The 15771-nt window shown below is 39.1% G+C and overlaps 2 protein-coding genes across 7 annotated transcripts; both read left to right on the forward strand.

Annotated features, from left to right (window-relative positions):
- Nucleotides 1-199: 199 nt before the first annotated feature.
- LOC105287504 (serine/threonine-protein kinase Warts) lies at nucleotides 200-6903 on the forward strand. Its single transcript, XM_011353073.2, has 5 exons — nucleotides 200-1067; nucleotides 1468-1805; nucleotides 1893-4203; nucleotides 4338-4618; nucleotides 4721-6903. The coding sequence occupies exons 2-5, from the start codon at nucleotides 1527-1529 to the stop codon at nucleotides 5150-5152; spliced, it is 3303 nt and encodes a 1100-aa protein (XP_011351375.1). The 5' UTR covers nucleotides 200-1067; nucleotides 1468-1526; the 3' UTR covers nucleotides 5153-6903.
- A 1634-nt stretch (nucleotides 6904-8537) lies between these two features.
- LOC105285721 (odorant receptor 85b) lies at nucleotides 8538-12591 on the forward strand. Of its 6 annotated transcripts, none has more exons than XM_011350136.3 (10): nucleotides 8538-9835; nucleotides 10116-10235; nucleotides 10358-10475; nucleotides 10564-10825; nucleotides 10971-11084; nucleotides 11223-11313; nucleotides 11479-11624; nucleotides 11783-11915; nucleotides 12024-12122; nucleotides 12231-12591. In XM_011350136.3, exons 1-9 carry the CDS (start codon nucleotides 9665-9667, stop codon nucleotides 12072-12074), a joined length of 1206 nt encoding a protein of 401 aa, XP_011348438.1. In that variant the 5' UTR covers nucleotides 8538-9664; the 3' UTR covers nucleotides 12075-12122; nucleotides 12231-12591. The 6 variants fall into 6 exon arrangements, 5 of the variants coding, with proteins under 5 accessions (XP_011348438.1, XP_011348440.1, XP_011348437.1 ...); XM_011350138.3 differs by having other exon boundaries at nucleotides 12412-12591; XR_895114.3 differs by having other exon boundaries at nucleotides 11783-12321; nucleotides 12412-12591.
- The last annotated feature ends 3180 nt before the right edge of the window (nucleotides 12592-15771 follow it).

Below are 15771 nucleotides of genomic sequence, written 5' to 3' on the forward strand. Positions count from 1 at the left end.
GTACAGGAATGCAGCATTTCAAGATGGCTGCCAGTTACTCTAGTAATTTACGGCCGTGTCTGCCTTTGTTGTTGCGCGTGTGAATCGCGGATTCTTGCGAGCATCGCGGAACCCGAAGTTGCCCGACGGAGCGACGGTGTATGCGCGCGCGCGCGTAACCGTACGCACGCATACACACGCATACATACCGCGCGCGCACACACCCAGAGCAGGGTCCGCGCGCGCGCGCGTGTGTGTGTGTCCGCCTGCCTGTTCGGTTGCTCGTCGATCGTACGTCCGCTCGTTCCGCACGGCGCACCAGGAGACAACGCGACTCGCAGCCGCACCGTCGGCCTTCGTCGCGCTCTAGCTCGCACAGCCTCGTCACATGACTCGCCGCGCGGCATGATCGCAAGAGAGCACGACGGGAATATGCTCGGGATCGCTGCTGCTGCTACTCGCGCGCCCGTCACCATCGTCGTCCCGTCAAGACAACCCCGTCCCGCGGGGCCTCACGGCGAATTGGGGCTACTCGGCATCTCCGTGATCTTATGAGCATCTCGACGCGCTTGACGGACGCACGCGACGCCCGAATCCGTCGCCGTCGCGCTTCGACGTCGGCCCGAGTGGGACCCATTCGTCCGCCAATTGGCCGAGTTAGGTTAGCTCGCGCGCTCGAATCGTGCTCGCTCGCTCGCTCGAAACTGCCGAGGACGGACCGATCGCGAGTTATGCTCGTTACCTCGCCGTCAACATGCTCGCGAGTCCGCCTGTGAGACAACTGCTTGAGGCTTCTCGTTCTCCGCGACATTGTGAGGTACTTGAACGAGTTCCACGGGCCCGCTCGCCGTCCCCGTCACTTTCATTTTCGCGCATACGATAGATTCCCGTGTTTATCAATCATATCGTTATCATGCAGCATCGTCACTATACATAATAGACTTTGAAGGAACGTTCGAGGGTAAAAGTGACTTGGTCCTTCGGATGTGTTATTGGTGAACCGAACAGACTGTACATTCGTACACTGTTGCTGCCATGATGCTGGGGAGTACCTACTGCAGATTGAATTACCAGTGATTATTTGTTCTGTAAGCATCACCTTGTCGCATAGGTCAAACTTGTGTTTGTATTCTATGCAAAATGATCAGTTTAGGGATGTTGTAAAGAAATTATTGTAAATCGAGATCACGCTAGCGTAGAAAGTTATGGTAGCGTGTGTAGTGACGTAGTGGGCATTTTATCTGTAAAAGTATTAATTATTTATTGACATTTAATAGAAACCGCGCTAATGATGATGAACTATGTAGAAACTATGTATTTAACGTAAATCAGAAAAGATAAAATATTTGTATACGCAATAATGAATATTTTCTTTAATTTACTTTTAAATTCTGGAGCAATGTTGATTTAATTCAATCGTTGAGCAGCAACATACACGCTATTTACGTAACTAGATATAATTGAAAAATTTTGTCATTTCTGTCGCAGATTTATACATGTCACAGCCAGATTAAAGCTAGGTCCCCGAGGGCCTAGCATGGGTCACTATGAATCCGCCTGTGGTCAGCAAATCGAGCACTCGTGGCTCTGGATACCATCAGAAGGCGTTAGCTGAGATTCGTAATTCGTTGCTACCATTTGCGAACATTGGTGGGGTTTGTGAATTGGGTTCCAGTGCCGCTAGTACTATTTCTACTGTATCAACGACCAGTGGTATAAGCTCCGCATCAGGGCACAGCGGACTGTCCGGCGCTTCTGGTTCTACGATTGACAAGCAGGATCAGCGACAGGCACTGGGACAATTATTAGCTATGGGATACTCGGAAGTAAGAGCACTTATTTCGTTACATCTTGGTCAAGTATTATCAGAGTTGAGCAATCATACAAATTTGCTTCTCGCTATCGCTTTACAGGAAGTAGGAGTACGTGCCCTGAAGCTCGCAGGATGGCGGTTGGACGCGGCGATAGAATATCTGAAGCAGGCTCAGGGGGAGTCTCTGAACGGGCTCGGTAAACTCAATACCAAATTGATTAGAAAGCCAAGCCTGGAGAGGGAATTGAGCCTGCAACGAGGTAGCCCCGCGTTGGACAGCGGGGCGGGCAGCTCGCGATCCGACAGTCCACGCCTCACGGAATTAGGCACGCATCCACAGTTGAGCCGCCAGTACTCGCCGAGTAATTTCGTGGAGCGCGAACCACCGCCGCCACCGCCCCCTCGATGTAGTTCTACACCGCCGCCGCCGCCACCACCTCACGCTCCATACAGTCAGCCGAATGTGCCTACCAACATGCAACAGATGCTCAAGCGAATGTCGCCCGCGCCAGTCGTGCCGACGAGACCGGCCGCGACGGCGCCCGGTACCGCGGGTGCCACGTCGACGTCGGCCATGAATCCGCCGCAGCGGGGCACCAGTCCGGTAGCGAGCGCTAATAGCAACTCGAGCAGTCGCCAGCCAATGATCGTGCAGAATGGCCCGCAGGTGCAGCAGCAGTTGACGCAGCAAATGCAGGCACTCAGCATCTATCAGGCGAGCAACAGCAACACGAGCACTCAGGTTGAACCTCCGCCACCGTATCCTATAGTTCCACCCTCGTCCGTCGGCCAGACGGTGCAGCCGCCTTCTTATAGCGCTTCCATGCAGAATCGGCAGAGCCCTACACAGTCGCAGCAGGATTATCGCAAGAGCCCGTCGTCGGGCATCTACTCGGGTCCGACGTCTGCCGGCTCACCGAGTCCCATCACTGTGTCGACGATACCGCCCAGCAGCACGCAGACGTCAATGGCCCGACCGACGCCACTGCAAGCGTGGGGCGCGCGACAAGCCAAGACGCAACCACCAATCATCATGCAGTCAGTAAAGAGCACCCAGGTGCAGAAACCTGTGCTGCAGACCGCTATTGCACCCACGGCTCCCCAGCCAATCACCACCAGTAATACACCGCCGCCACCACCTTCTTACGCATCGTCCATTCAACAGAAGCAACAACAACCACCGCCCGCTTATCCGCCCGTCAATAATGTGCCCACGCCCACCACGGGCATACCGACGACGGAACCACCAAGTTACGCCACGACGATGCAGGCGCTAGCGGCGCAGCGCATGCATCATCCGCTGCCACCACCGCCTTACGGCGCCCCAACTGACGATGTCTCGACTATCACGTCCGGAATGGAGACCGGCAGTACGCTGCGAAGCTCCCCGATCGCTCATCATCCACCGCTTCAGAGAAAATACTCACCGGCTGACAATTGTCAACACGTGATCGAGGCACCGCCGTTACCACCAGTCGCCTCGACCTCCGTGTCAACGAGAAATAACAATAATCACTCGTTGCCCGAAGGCAACAGTGGTAGTGGTGGTACTAAGGGCAGTACCAAGAGTGGCGGTACCAAAGCCGACCAAGGCGGCACCAAGGACGATACATCACCCTCGCCCTATAAGATCAAGCATCAGTCTCCCATACCTGAGCGTAAAAATCTGAGTAAAGAGAAAGAGGAGGAGCGCAGGGATTGCAAAGTAAGGAACTATTCTCCCCAGGCTTTCAAATTTTTCATGGAGCAACACGTGGAGAATCTGCTCAAGTCGCACAAGCAACGGCTCTATCGACGTTTGCAGTTGGAGACGGAGATGTCGAAGATCGGCCTGAGCAAGGAGGCGCAGTGCATGATGAGGAAGATGCTGTCGCAGAAAGAATCCAATTATATCAGACTGAAACGGGCGAAAATGGACAAGTCGATGTTCACGAAGATCAAACCGATTGGCGTGGGTGCCTTCGGTGAGGTGACGCTCGTGAGGAAGATTGATACCAATCAGTTCTACGCGATGAAGACTCTACGTAAGGCCGATGTGCTGAATCGCAATCAAGTCGCTCACGTGAAGGCCGAGCGAGACATACTGGCGGAGGCTGACAACGAGTGGGTCGTCAAGCTTTATTACTCGTTCCAGGACAAGGAAAATCTGTACTTCGTGATGGATTATATACCCGGAGGTGACTTAATGTCGCTGTTGATTAAACTGGGCATTTTCAAGGAGCCATTAGCAAGATTCTACATTGCTGAGCTGACGTGCGCAGTCGAGAGTGTCCACAAGATGGGATTTATTCACAGGGACATCAAACCGGACAATATCCTGATCGATCGCGACGGGCACATCAAACTGACCGACTTCGGTCTGTGCACGGGATTCCGTTGGACTCACAATTCCAAATATTACCAACAAAACGGTAAATACATTTCGAACACTTCAATGTTTTTTATTTCGCTCTGCAGATATCCTATTTAAAATAATAGAAAATTGAAACATTTAAAAATATGTAATATAGGACAAGGTGATGATGTATTCTTTGTCCGATTTTAGGTCATGGTAAACAAGACTCGATGGATCCGACTGATGATTGGAATAACGAATGTCAATGCAACCTACAGTTGAAACCGTTAGAGCGTAGGCGGCATAGGGAGCATCAAAGGTGTTTGGCGCATTCCTTGGTAGGGACACCGAACTATATCGCACCAGAAGTTTTACAGCGTACGGGCTACACGCAGTTATGCGACTGGTGGAGTGTAGGAGTAATATTGTATGAGATGTTAGTGGGCTCTCCACCGTTTCTTGCCAATTCGCCTGCTGAGACACAATATAAGGTAATTTTTACAAGTAAATAGTAAATGACAATGATAGCTGCAATAAATATCATCTATTTTTAAATATTTAAAATTTTTTATGCAAATGTTTCGTTTCCACAGGTCATTAATTGGGAAACATCGCTTCATATACCACAGCAAGCAAATCTGTCGCCGGAAGGTATGGATCTAATATTAAAGCTTTGTGTTGGTGCGGATCGCCGGTTAGGTAAAAACGCGAACGAGGTCAAGAGTCATCCGTTCTTCGCGAGTATAGACTTCGAGAAAGGCTTGCGACGTCAAGTGGCCCCGCACATACCTCGTATACAGTATCCGACTGACACAAGTAACTTTGATCCCGTGGATCCTGACAAGTTGCGCAACTCCGAGTCTTCGGACTCTAATAAATCGGACGAATTGTTGGACAATGCAAAGCAGTTTCACGGTTTCTTCGAGTTTACGTTCAGGCGCTTTTTCGATGACGGTGGTGGTCCCGCGTATACTAGTCGAATCAATTTGGATGATAATGACAATCAAGGTCCTGTCTACGTATGACATTAGGCTAAACTCGACGGGGATACGTGAGTTTTGCCCATATATATGTAAAAAAAAGGAAACAAAGGACAATTGCGTCTTATATAATTTTCCTACGCATGAAAACTGCATGTAGATATTGAACGGAATAATCTCCCAAACGTATCGTGTGACCCTTTACTTCTGCATTATTAAGACTCGCTTATCAGTTTTACAGATAAATCTGTATATCATACTTTGCAAGAAAGTTAGGAAAAGGATCCCTGTGTCTAGCGTAGTACATATATTTTTTTATGGATACGCTTGTACCGTTTTTAAATGCTGTACCATATTTTCAGTACCGTACGATTTACGATTTTTACGAAATCTTTATATCGGAATTTACCTCCTGATAAGATTTTAATAATATGTAGGAAAACAAATTGAGAGAAAAGTGGACATGTATGAAAATATTCTATTTATAATATAAAATTCAGTATAATTTAAAAAAACTTCTCCATTATGTTGCAATTTCAATAAGCAGCGCATAATCTCCAGTGCATTAAGTTCTAAACATTTTACGTGACATATTTTTATATATACGTGATCGTTTTACATTCTATAATATATAATCAGAGTACGTCGTTCCGCAAAGAGTGCGAAATAAGTTTTTCTTTTTTTTCCGGGTGATGTGTATATAGTAGGTGTTTGCAAAAATCTTAATCTTTTTTTTCCAATGGTATTTAAATTTTAATTAAATTTTCGCTATTTTTACGTTTTTAAAGAGTTGGCATCAAAGATTCTAAACCGTCATATGTTATAATTTAACGATAAACTTCGAAGAATAATAATGAGTGCGATAAGCGATGAAAAGCTGTACATGCTTTTCGCATTTAGCAAATTAGCAATTATTTTGGATTTGGGCTGGAAAGTTTTTCCGCTATGGAAATTCATCCAACTTGGTGCCTTTGGATTAGCATTTGTTCCAATCGATGCAGTACCTTTTTAGTACATAGTTCTTTTTTTGAGATGTGGCTGAAATAAACGAAACAACTTTTCACAAAGGAATTAGATAACAGAGAATCATAAAACGCCTTTACAAGGGCAAATATTTTGATAATTTAATTGTATTGCGTATATTATACACCTAAAAAGCGAAAAGGTGACTAAAAAATGACTAAAACTTTTGCATACATCTAATACATATATATATATATGTATATATGTATTAGATGTATGCAAAAATATATATATAAAATACGAACGAAAGATTGACAGAAGCAAAGTGATTGATGGCTAGGCAATATATTGTTATAAAACGCGATATGTCGGAAAAACAAAACATATTTTGCTTGCCATTTTGATTCGTTTGTATTGGCTGAAAATATACAATTTTTAGTGTGTTTCAGCAAGTACTGTGATATATTGCAGATAATTAGAATAATGTGGCTTCTAAATGTGTGTATCGGTCTTATTTAATATCGTCTTTTATATAAAATTCTACGAAGAATTATTATAAATAATAACAATTATATGAAAAATATTAATTATGTATAGATTCTCGAATGGATGTAATGTGTTCATCGTGTATTTTAATGCAACTTTTAAACGATTGTCTGAATGTTTTCAAATACTAATTTCTAAGAGATATTATGAATTTATTAGTACATTGTACATATATACATATATGCATATATATATTATATGCACTTCTTTTACAGCTCTGATTTATCGCATGATCGTGTCAATTTACTGCGAAAACTGTACTATCAATAATTACACATTTGAATCTAAAATCAAAGTAAAAAACGTTCATTACACAATAAGAGCGTCGACATGAGACTAACATAACAAAACGGAGAAAAGTAATGATGCCTAAATAGTTACGTCGTAATCTGGTATATCATAGTAAAGTTGCCATCACATTGTAACTAATATCTTTACACGATAAGAGCCTTAACGATAACGAGGAACTGATGTATATATATCGCTTTACTGAACAGGTTTAATCATTATATTCACGTGCTTTTTTCCTTTTGAGAAAAGTGGATTCAAATGCCAACTCTACAAAGTACGGTTGAAAGGATTGATACGGTTGAAACACGGTTGTGCACGGTCGTAAGCTTCTAATCGCGCGATGGATAGGATCGACTTGTGTAGCAACAGTGACGCGTAACGTGTAACAATAAAGTCGAGTGCCTTTTTCCAAGTGCATTGATGATACCCGTGAGGGCTTTGGAATGCACTTGGTCCGTCCGTTGGCTACCAAGACCGTTCGTCTTCCGAGAATAGGATCACGTTCATGGATGTACATGGAAATCGTCGTAGCGTGTCGTCAAAGTGCCTTACTAATTCGTGTATTTTAATAGGCTCATATTGAGTCGTGCACACAAAATTGGCGGTGCATAATGTACGCGTGTGTGTGAAAATTAGCGTTCTAATCGAATCGCGGAATGTACTATGCGGTAGTCGTTACTTGTATTATTTGTTGAAAATAGGCCGAGAGAGAGAGGAAACAGTGTACCATTCAAATCGATAATTTTGATGTACTATATACATAGTAAATATTTCATATATGTATATGTATGTATACGTACATGTATATGTGTATATACATATATATATGTTAGCTTTAATAACGTGTAGTCGAAGATAGGATCTTTATCAGTTGTATTTTTACATTACAAACGCGCATACAAGGATGGAGACCATACTCGTCTTAAGTGGCTGTTTTGTAAATGCGCGCTCCACTTTCATATCTACTCCAGTTTAACGTAAAATAACGGTGCGAACTGTGAAAAGCGGTGATAACGATCGGCATCGGTATTCCTGCTCCATTATGACTAAACTGAAGATACATACATTATGATGACTAGTCTTGCTGCAAATAAAAATAATATATACGAATGCGAGAATAAGTTGCTCCAATTGCAGCAAGCGGCCTCGATCCGAATATAATAAAGTTGCATCACGCTGGGGGAAGGAAAAATCGTCATTGCAGCTGTGTTTGATGCTTGTTGCAATACGCTGCAGCGAAACAAGAAGTGGCTGTTCATCTTTTTTCCTATTTGCGAATTTCGAGTACGTTAGGTATTGTATACTCCCGACTACGATTTTACGAAACTAAAAACCTGCTACGAGATATGTAACTGTGAATCTAATGTGTGCGAAGATAACTGTAAACTATAAGTACTGACGCAAGAGAAGATCTAGTAATCTCCTTTTTGTTTTTATTATAAAAGATAAATATAGAAATTGTAAGATATTGAGAGTATACGTATGCATATATACACATATATATGTATACATATATTATATATACATGTGTATATATTTATATATACATATATATAATTTGTTACTATCTATGCGCGATATTTTTGAATATAGATACCTGGACCTGTGTGGTATTAATAAATTATAACCTCAGCACATATTTTTCTTTTACGTAATTTATTTTACTTATATAATACATTTAATAAATAAATAAATAAAGATAAAACTGCTTTGAAATGACAGCTTCTTCTTCATCTGCTCATGCTATTTTAAAAGAAAACCGACTAATTCACCGTCGAGTCGTACTACTATCCCACTTATCAAGCAAAGATAGTAAATAGATAATATGCCAAATTATCTTTCAGGAGGTGTTTTACCCCTTAAAAGTGAGATTGGGTACGTATAAAGAAATACGTGTCTCTTATATTTTTATACATAATAAAATATTTCAAGAAGAATAAAATCGGCTTCGGACAGTTGTGACCGTTGTTAGTTAGCGGTATTTCCCTTGTTAATAGCAGTTATTTTCGATCGCAGCAACCAATTCTCCCCAACTCCATCGCGCATATATATATACACACTTTACCACACCGAAGTCTTCTCTCACCAATCCCATCTCTCAACTACTCAAGTTATCAAACATTTAAAACCATATATATATATTTATATTTATATTTATATGAATTTCTTTATAAATGTAAAACATGTATAAAGAGATGTGTATATTATATATTATATACTATATTATACTATAGTGTATATCATACTAGCGATAACTCCGCAGCTGATACGGCGCCCAAATCAACTTGCCTTCTCAAAAAAGAATAAATGTATCTCGTGTCCGCACATTGGAATAAAGCACGCGAAACATCGACTTGCGAAATAAGGGTAATTGCGTATATATTATTTTGCGCGGACTTCGCTCAAGACATTATTTTACAAGTATTTTTCTGTGGGAAATAAACACTTGTTGAATTCTCTTCTCTCTACCAATTCAATCGATCGCCCGTTTCTTCCCGCGCGACGGCATTAAATTGAGAGTATTTCGATCTCACGGTGGTATTTTGCAACTTTTTACGATACGTTTATACTAAATTGCGCACTTTAATATACTGTACTTTACATGATTACTCCATATTTATATTTAAAAAGCGAAATTCTAAAATAATTTTCCAGTAATTCCAGTAATGTAAACGGCAAAATTCTAAACTAACTTTTCCAGTAAGTTTTCCAAGAAAGAGGAACACGTGAAGGGTCCACTGACTTTTCCGTAGTTAAATGCATTGCGGATCTCGTAGAAGAATGACGATCTGCCTTAAAACCCAACACTTTAATCTCAACAGAATTCTACTTCTTCTAGTTGGCTTATGGCCTTACGAGCAATCAAAACTTGTTCACTTACAGTTAATTCTGTTTTTTGGTATTCTAAGTAGCTCTGTGATATTTCAGGTATGTCCTTAGATTTATATCGACATGATACTTCTAGATATAAAGTTTCTTCAATTTTTACATTTTATTATACACATATTAGGTGTATACAAGAGTTTTAGTTTTTTTTCTCAGCGCTGTAGTATTGTTATTTAAATTTCAAATAAATTCTCGCTTTTTTTACGTTTTTGAAGATTAGCGTCGAAGTTTATAAAATGTTACATATGTCATGATTTAATGATAAACAAATAAATTTCAATATTAAAATATAACATTCTTTTAATAATTTTATTAATCGCAGCTTACAGTATTCCTGACTGCACAATTCACTATTGATCTTGTTGTTCAAGTTCTTTCAGTTGTATCGCTCAATGTTACATTTATGATTACATACAACGCATTCTGGGCAAACACTCATACTGTAAGTAAAGCTTTCATTCTGCTCGGCCAAATAAACATCCCTGATAAATAAGCCTTTATCTAAAATGATTTCTTTGAAAAATTTATAATGAAGAACGCTAAATATTTGTGTTAACGCAATAGGTAAGACTTTTAGGTGAACAACTTCAACATATGTGTAACGAGTTAAGAGACGGGAACGAGATCGCTATCATACAAAAATATGGCAACGACGCAAAACGTATTACAATCATATTTATATGTAAGACAGTTTCAGTGTACAATACAATACTTTTTGGAAAATTCAAAACAGTGATTCATTTGATTATTTTTCTTTAAACATTCCACAGTTCTTCTCGTATGCTACGTGATCAGTTTTAATATGCTGTCGTTTATGCCGTACTTTCTTAGTGCTATTTTGCATATAAACGAGTCTAATCACCCGATGCAACTGTTCCTGACAGAGTATTTTGTCGATGAAGAAAAATATTTCTATCTAATTTTGCTGCACACTAACGTAGCTTTTAGTATAGGAGGAACTGCATTTGCAGCAACAGGACTGATGCTCTTATCATACGTGGAGCATAGCTGCGGAATGTTTCAAATCGCCAGGTAAAGAAACTGGATATTGAGATATACAACTGCAGAAACATGAAAATATTATGTAAAATGATTTGTAAAATATGTGATGTCAGTAAATCATTTTTTTCGCGTAGGAAGACTATGATTATAAAGGAGAAATTATTTCCATATGCAGTTACCGTCTCGAGAAGGCATTGGGAAACGTGCTGGAAAATATTAGCGCGGAGAAAGAGATGATGCAGTATAGACAGATAGTTTATGCTATAACTATTCATCGCGATGCAATGGAGTTAGTATTCGTCTAACAATAATTATAATTATAAAAATAATTGCGGTTTCTGCTATTTAACTTAATAACAAAAAATCGTAATTATTTTTGTACCAGCCTAATGTAATACATATAACATAGAATGGTTTCTCCTTAAAGGTTCTCCACATTGTTTATTTCCAATTTTGGAAATTCGTTCTTCGGTGTAGCTGTCGTTGGTGTACTTTGCATGAGTCTCAATTTTTTTGGAGTGAGTTTGCTCGCATTATCGAACTTATTTTTAATGTATCAGTACGATATTTCAAAGTTTACAGAATTGTTTTTCATAATATCCAATGTAATTGTTTTGTAATCTTGATAAATGAAATAATTATTTGGTGTTTTTATGAAAAATGTTAATTGCGCTATATTTCAGATCTCTCGAACGTTATTGCATAAAGAACATTTCATGCAACTTGCTAAACATTTTATAATCGCATTTAGTATTGTGATGTATATATTCTTATCCAATTATTTTGGGCAACAAGTTACAGATCACGATAACCACGTATATCTCACGGCGTAAGAAATATATTGTGAAATGCTTTACAATAATACATGATATATAAAATCTTTTAGCACGTACATTGACAAAATTACTGCTACATAAAATTATTAAAAAGTAAAATTACTTTCTCCAATTATCCATTTGTGTGCAATGTCTGACTATTATTTCATAGATACAACGTTTACTGGTACAAAGCACCCATACGTATACAAAAACTGATACTGTTTTTGATAGAAAGGAGTACGAAAAGTTTCAATCTAAGAGTTGTTGGAGTATTAGTAGCATCTATAGAGCGCTTTGCCTCGGTAAAAATCAACATGTGTTGCGTATTAATTAACCATTATCAATGTACACCAGATGATATGCCCGACACGTTGCATTGACGATACAATAGCAGACATATCTGGTTTCAGCTAATGAAAACATCAATATCCTACTTCACTGTCATCCATTCCTTGCAATGAAGTAGAAATCTATCGTCTGATATTGCAATAGAGTTTACAATAGGATAGGTAAAGTGCATTTTCGATATCGATCATCTTCAATTGTTGATTGAGAAGTTTCAGAGAATATTTTTATTTCTTTCCGATTGTGAATCATGACATCGCTTATAAATTAAGTACATAGAGAAAGAGAGAGAATTATTAGCTCATTTACACATTGCCGATTACACCAACGAAACATGAAATATGAGCTATTTTTTACGTCCAAGTATTACGTTTAAATACTTTTTTCGCATTTTAAGGGAATTAATTTAATTAAAACTTTAAGAAGATCAACTGACGATATTCTTGTTTCTAGGAAGCAAATTCTCCTGTTTTATTAAATATCACATGGATTTTCAAGGATTACTAAAGAAAGCATGTTAACAGCCATGCCAACGCCGACATATTCTCGATATTATCGCATCAAAAATAGTGCAGTGATATTGAATATGGTCCAGTCATGTAAATTGGATATGCAATAAAGCATGTTGTAGCTTAATTTTAACAGTCATGAGAAATCATAGTTTTGGCATTACAATATCACTCACCATTGCTATCCGCCAACAGGAAAACCATAACCTTCCAGTTATTTTCTTTATATTTCTGTTTTTACGTAATGTTCTTGAGTATTTCGCGAATTAGTGTCACACGCTTGTAGGAGAATCCAAAATCTTGCACAGTTTTCATCAGAGTCGCTTCGCAAAAAAGATACACCAGACAATCGTTAGCGTAGGTCAGTTAATTAAACTCCTACTAACGTAGTTAATAAATTCACCGGACGTTTACAGTAACAAAATGAACTCGGCGGTAGCATTCTGTCTCACTCTCGCTCGACTCAACGCCCTCTTGCGAGAGTGAGAGAGAATACTACCAAATGCCACCAACCAATGCATGGAATCTGGCATCGTTGTTTACGTTAAGTAAGTCATATCTATAACCTGCTATAACGCACGCTACATTTGTGTTACTTGTGCGTTATTGGTGGATAGAATGATAAAAGCAATGATCATTGGTGCATACGAAAAAGAACGCTGAGGATTCGCCAGGGAGAAACAATTGCCGATATGAGCGGTTATGTTACCTCTACTCTAGAAAGGCATATTGGTACCATCATGGCTACTAACAACGGACGTAAGTGCGCTTATCCTTACAATATTACAATTATATAATATATAATATTTTTTTATTTGTTTTGAGGGGTACGCTTATAATTATAAATGATGCACATACATAAATATATACATAAATTGTGTATTAAAGATTGTTATTACATCCGTATTATATAATAACCTATTTTAGTGAAGACTGCAGTTTTGACATTACATTGCAGTGTTGGGAACGTTACTTCAAAAAAGTAACGCGTTACCGTTACCGTTATTTTTCGTAAAAAGTAACGCGTTATCGTTATTCGTTACCAATTTTAAAAAGTAACTCGTTACCGTTACTTAAAAAATAACGATTCGTTACTTTTTCGTTACTTTTTTATAAAATATGTACTTGATTAAAAAATGTAATTATTTTTATTTTTACACAGTTGGAAAATTTGTGTTTTCTTGTTAAAAAATATGCCGGTTAACATTTTTGTGTTAAATATTTAACACATTCATGTGTTAATTTAACATGTTGCTGTTGTGTTAATTCAACTCGAGTGTTAAATTTTTAAAACAACTAAATAAATGTAAAAATTACACATTGTGCACCTATTTTTTATTTTACAAAATAGATATGTTCCGTATTATTAGTGACAAGTTTTATCTGTTAAAATTTACAGAAAACTATGTTGAGAGTAAAGATGTATGTAAAAATAACTTTTTTTTCGAGTTAATTTTATCATTAAAAATATGTTGATTTTACACAAAATTTATTTCAAATTACTTCACAGTTTGCATTCATTTTGGGTTAAAATATTAACATAATATTAGTGTCACCATTTAACATATCCATATTATGTTAAATTAACACAAAAATTTATGTGGACCGTTTGGAACATGTGATATCTGTTAAATTTAACACAAATTTTTCACCTGTGTATATATGTTAACATTTTATTCATATATACATATATATATATATATATATTATTTTAATAATAATAAATTGGTTTTGCGAAACTCTTGCACTTATAATTGCATATTGTTTTACTTAAAATGATAACACTAAAATTAATAAGTAATAAAAAGAACTTAATTAGTAACTAATGAAAAGAACTGAAAGTAAAGAGCTGTTACCTGAGTGGAATCTGTGCGTTCATTCTGCTGATTTATTGAGTAGAGATAAAAATTAAAATAACGATAAAAGTAACGGTTAAATTCGTTACCGTTACTGTAAAAATGTAACTACGTTATCCTTATCGTTACAGACAGCAAAAAGTAACGATTGTTACCGAAAAATAGTAACGGTAACGGTAACGACGTTACAAGTAACGCGTTACTTCCCAACTCTGTTACATTGACATCATTTTAGCATCAAAACTGCAGTCTGATGTTTACTGGGTATTATGATGTAACCTATTAAATCTGCTGTAAAATCTGTGGCAGACGTAGGTGTGTGCGTGCATGTGTGTATATGTATATATATGAATATCCACATGTAGCAGCATATATTAATTACATTTTGTATTCTATTTCAGAAATGGAGGATAATTTAGTTTCGGCGGCGGCTGCTGAAGTAGAGGCAGGGCAGCAAGCATTGGAAGAAAGCGAAATATTCGAAAAGAGATTACAAGTGACACCACCACTATTATCAATACCGATGCCGATGGCAACGACATCGTCGTCATCATCGTCATTGTCATCGTCATCGTCATCGTCATCGTCATCGTCATCGTCATCGTCATCGTCATCGTCATCGTCATGGTTATGGTCATCATCATCGTCATCGTCATGGTCATCAACATCGTCACCTATACTAGCAATGGCAGTGGCACCAGCACCAGCACCAGCACCAGCACCAGCACCAGCACCAGCACCAGCACCAGCACCAGCACCAGCACCAGCACCAGCACCACACCAGCACCAGCACCAGCACCAGCACCAGCACCAGCACCAGCACCAGCACCAGCACCAGCACCAGCACCAGCACCAGTACCAGCACTGGTATTGATACCAACACCGGCAGCGACACCAGCATGTAAGTATTGCTTATAATAATACATATATATATATATATATATCCCCATATAGCAAGGGGTTAATAAGTGATACTCTGCTTACAGTAGAAAGATGGAAACGTGGAGGTCATCAGCGTGGAGGTCGTGGTGGCCATGGTGGTCGTGGTAGCCGTGGCGGCCGTGGTGGTCGTGGTGACTATCGTGGCCGTGGTGGCCGCGGTGGTCGTGGTGGCTATCGTGGCCGTGGTGGCCGCTGTGGCTGTTGTCGCGTGATGAATATTTATATGAATTTTTATAATGGATATCCTCAAATATATATAAACTCATATTCGCACTCCTATGACTGCCACAGATCTTACAGCAGATTTAATAGGTTACAGCATAATACCGAGTAAAACCAAACTGCAGTTTTGATGCTACATTGACGTCATTTTAACATCAAAACTGCAGTCTTCAGTCTCGAGTTTTCACTAAACGATGCCGTCGTGGCCGAAAAACTTTAATTACATTTATAATTATTATATATATATATATATATATATATATATATCCCTAAAGAGTCAATGT

This window comes from Ooceraea biroi, chromosome 3 (assembly GCF_003672135.1).
Source record: "Ooceraea biroi isolate clonal line C1 chromosome 3, Obir_v5.4, whole genome shotgun sequence".
Taxonomy (NCBI): Eukaryota; Metazoa; Arthropoda; class Insecta; order Hymenoptera; family Formicidae; genus Ooceraea; species Ooceraea biroi.

Excerpts from the sequence above, each read along its gene's own strand:
- LOC105287504 (XM_011353073.2), top strand. The coding sequence starts at position 1,527 with ATGAATCCGCCTGTGGTCAGCAAATCGAGCACTCGTGGCTCTGGATAC. Across the intron at positions 4,204-4,337 it reads CAAATATTACCAACAAAACG|GTCATGGTAAACAAGACTCG; the intron begins GTAAATACATTT and ends GTCCGATTTTAG. Across the intron at positions 4,619-4,720 it reads CTGCTGAGACACAATATAAG|GTCATTAATTGGGAAACATC; the intron begins GTAATTTTTACA and ends TCGTTTCCACAG.
- LOC105285721 (XM_011350134.3), top strand. The coding sequence starts at position 9,665 with ATGCATTGCGGATCTCGTAGAAGAATGACGATCTGCCTTAAAACCCAA. Across the intron at positions 9,836-10,115 it reads GTAGCTCTGTGATATTTCAG|CTTACAGTATTCCTGACTGC; the intron begins GTATGTCCTTAG and ends TATTAATCGCAG. Across the intron at positions 10,476-10,563 it reads TATTACAATCATATTTATAT|TTCTTCTCGTATGCTACGTG; the intron begins GTAAGACAGTTT and ends AACATTCCACAG.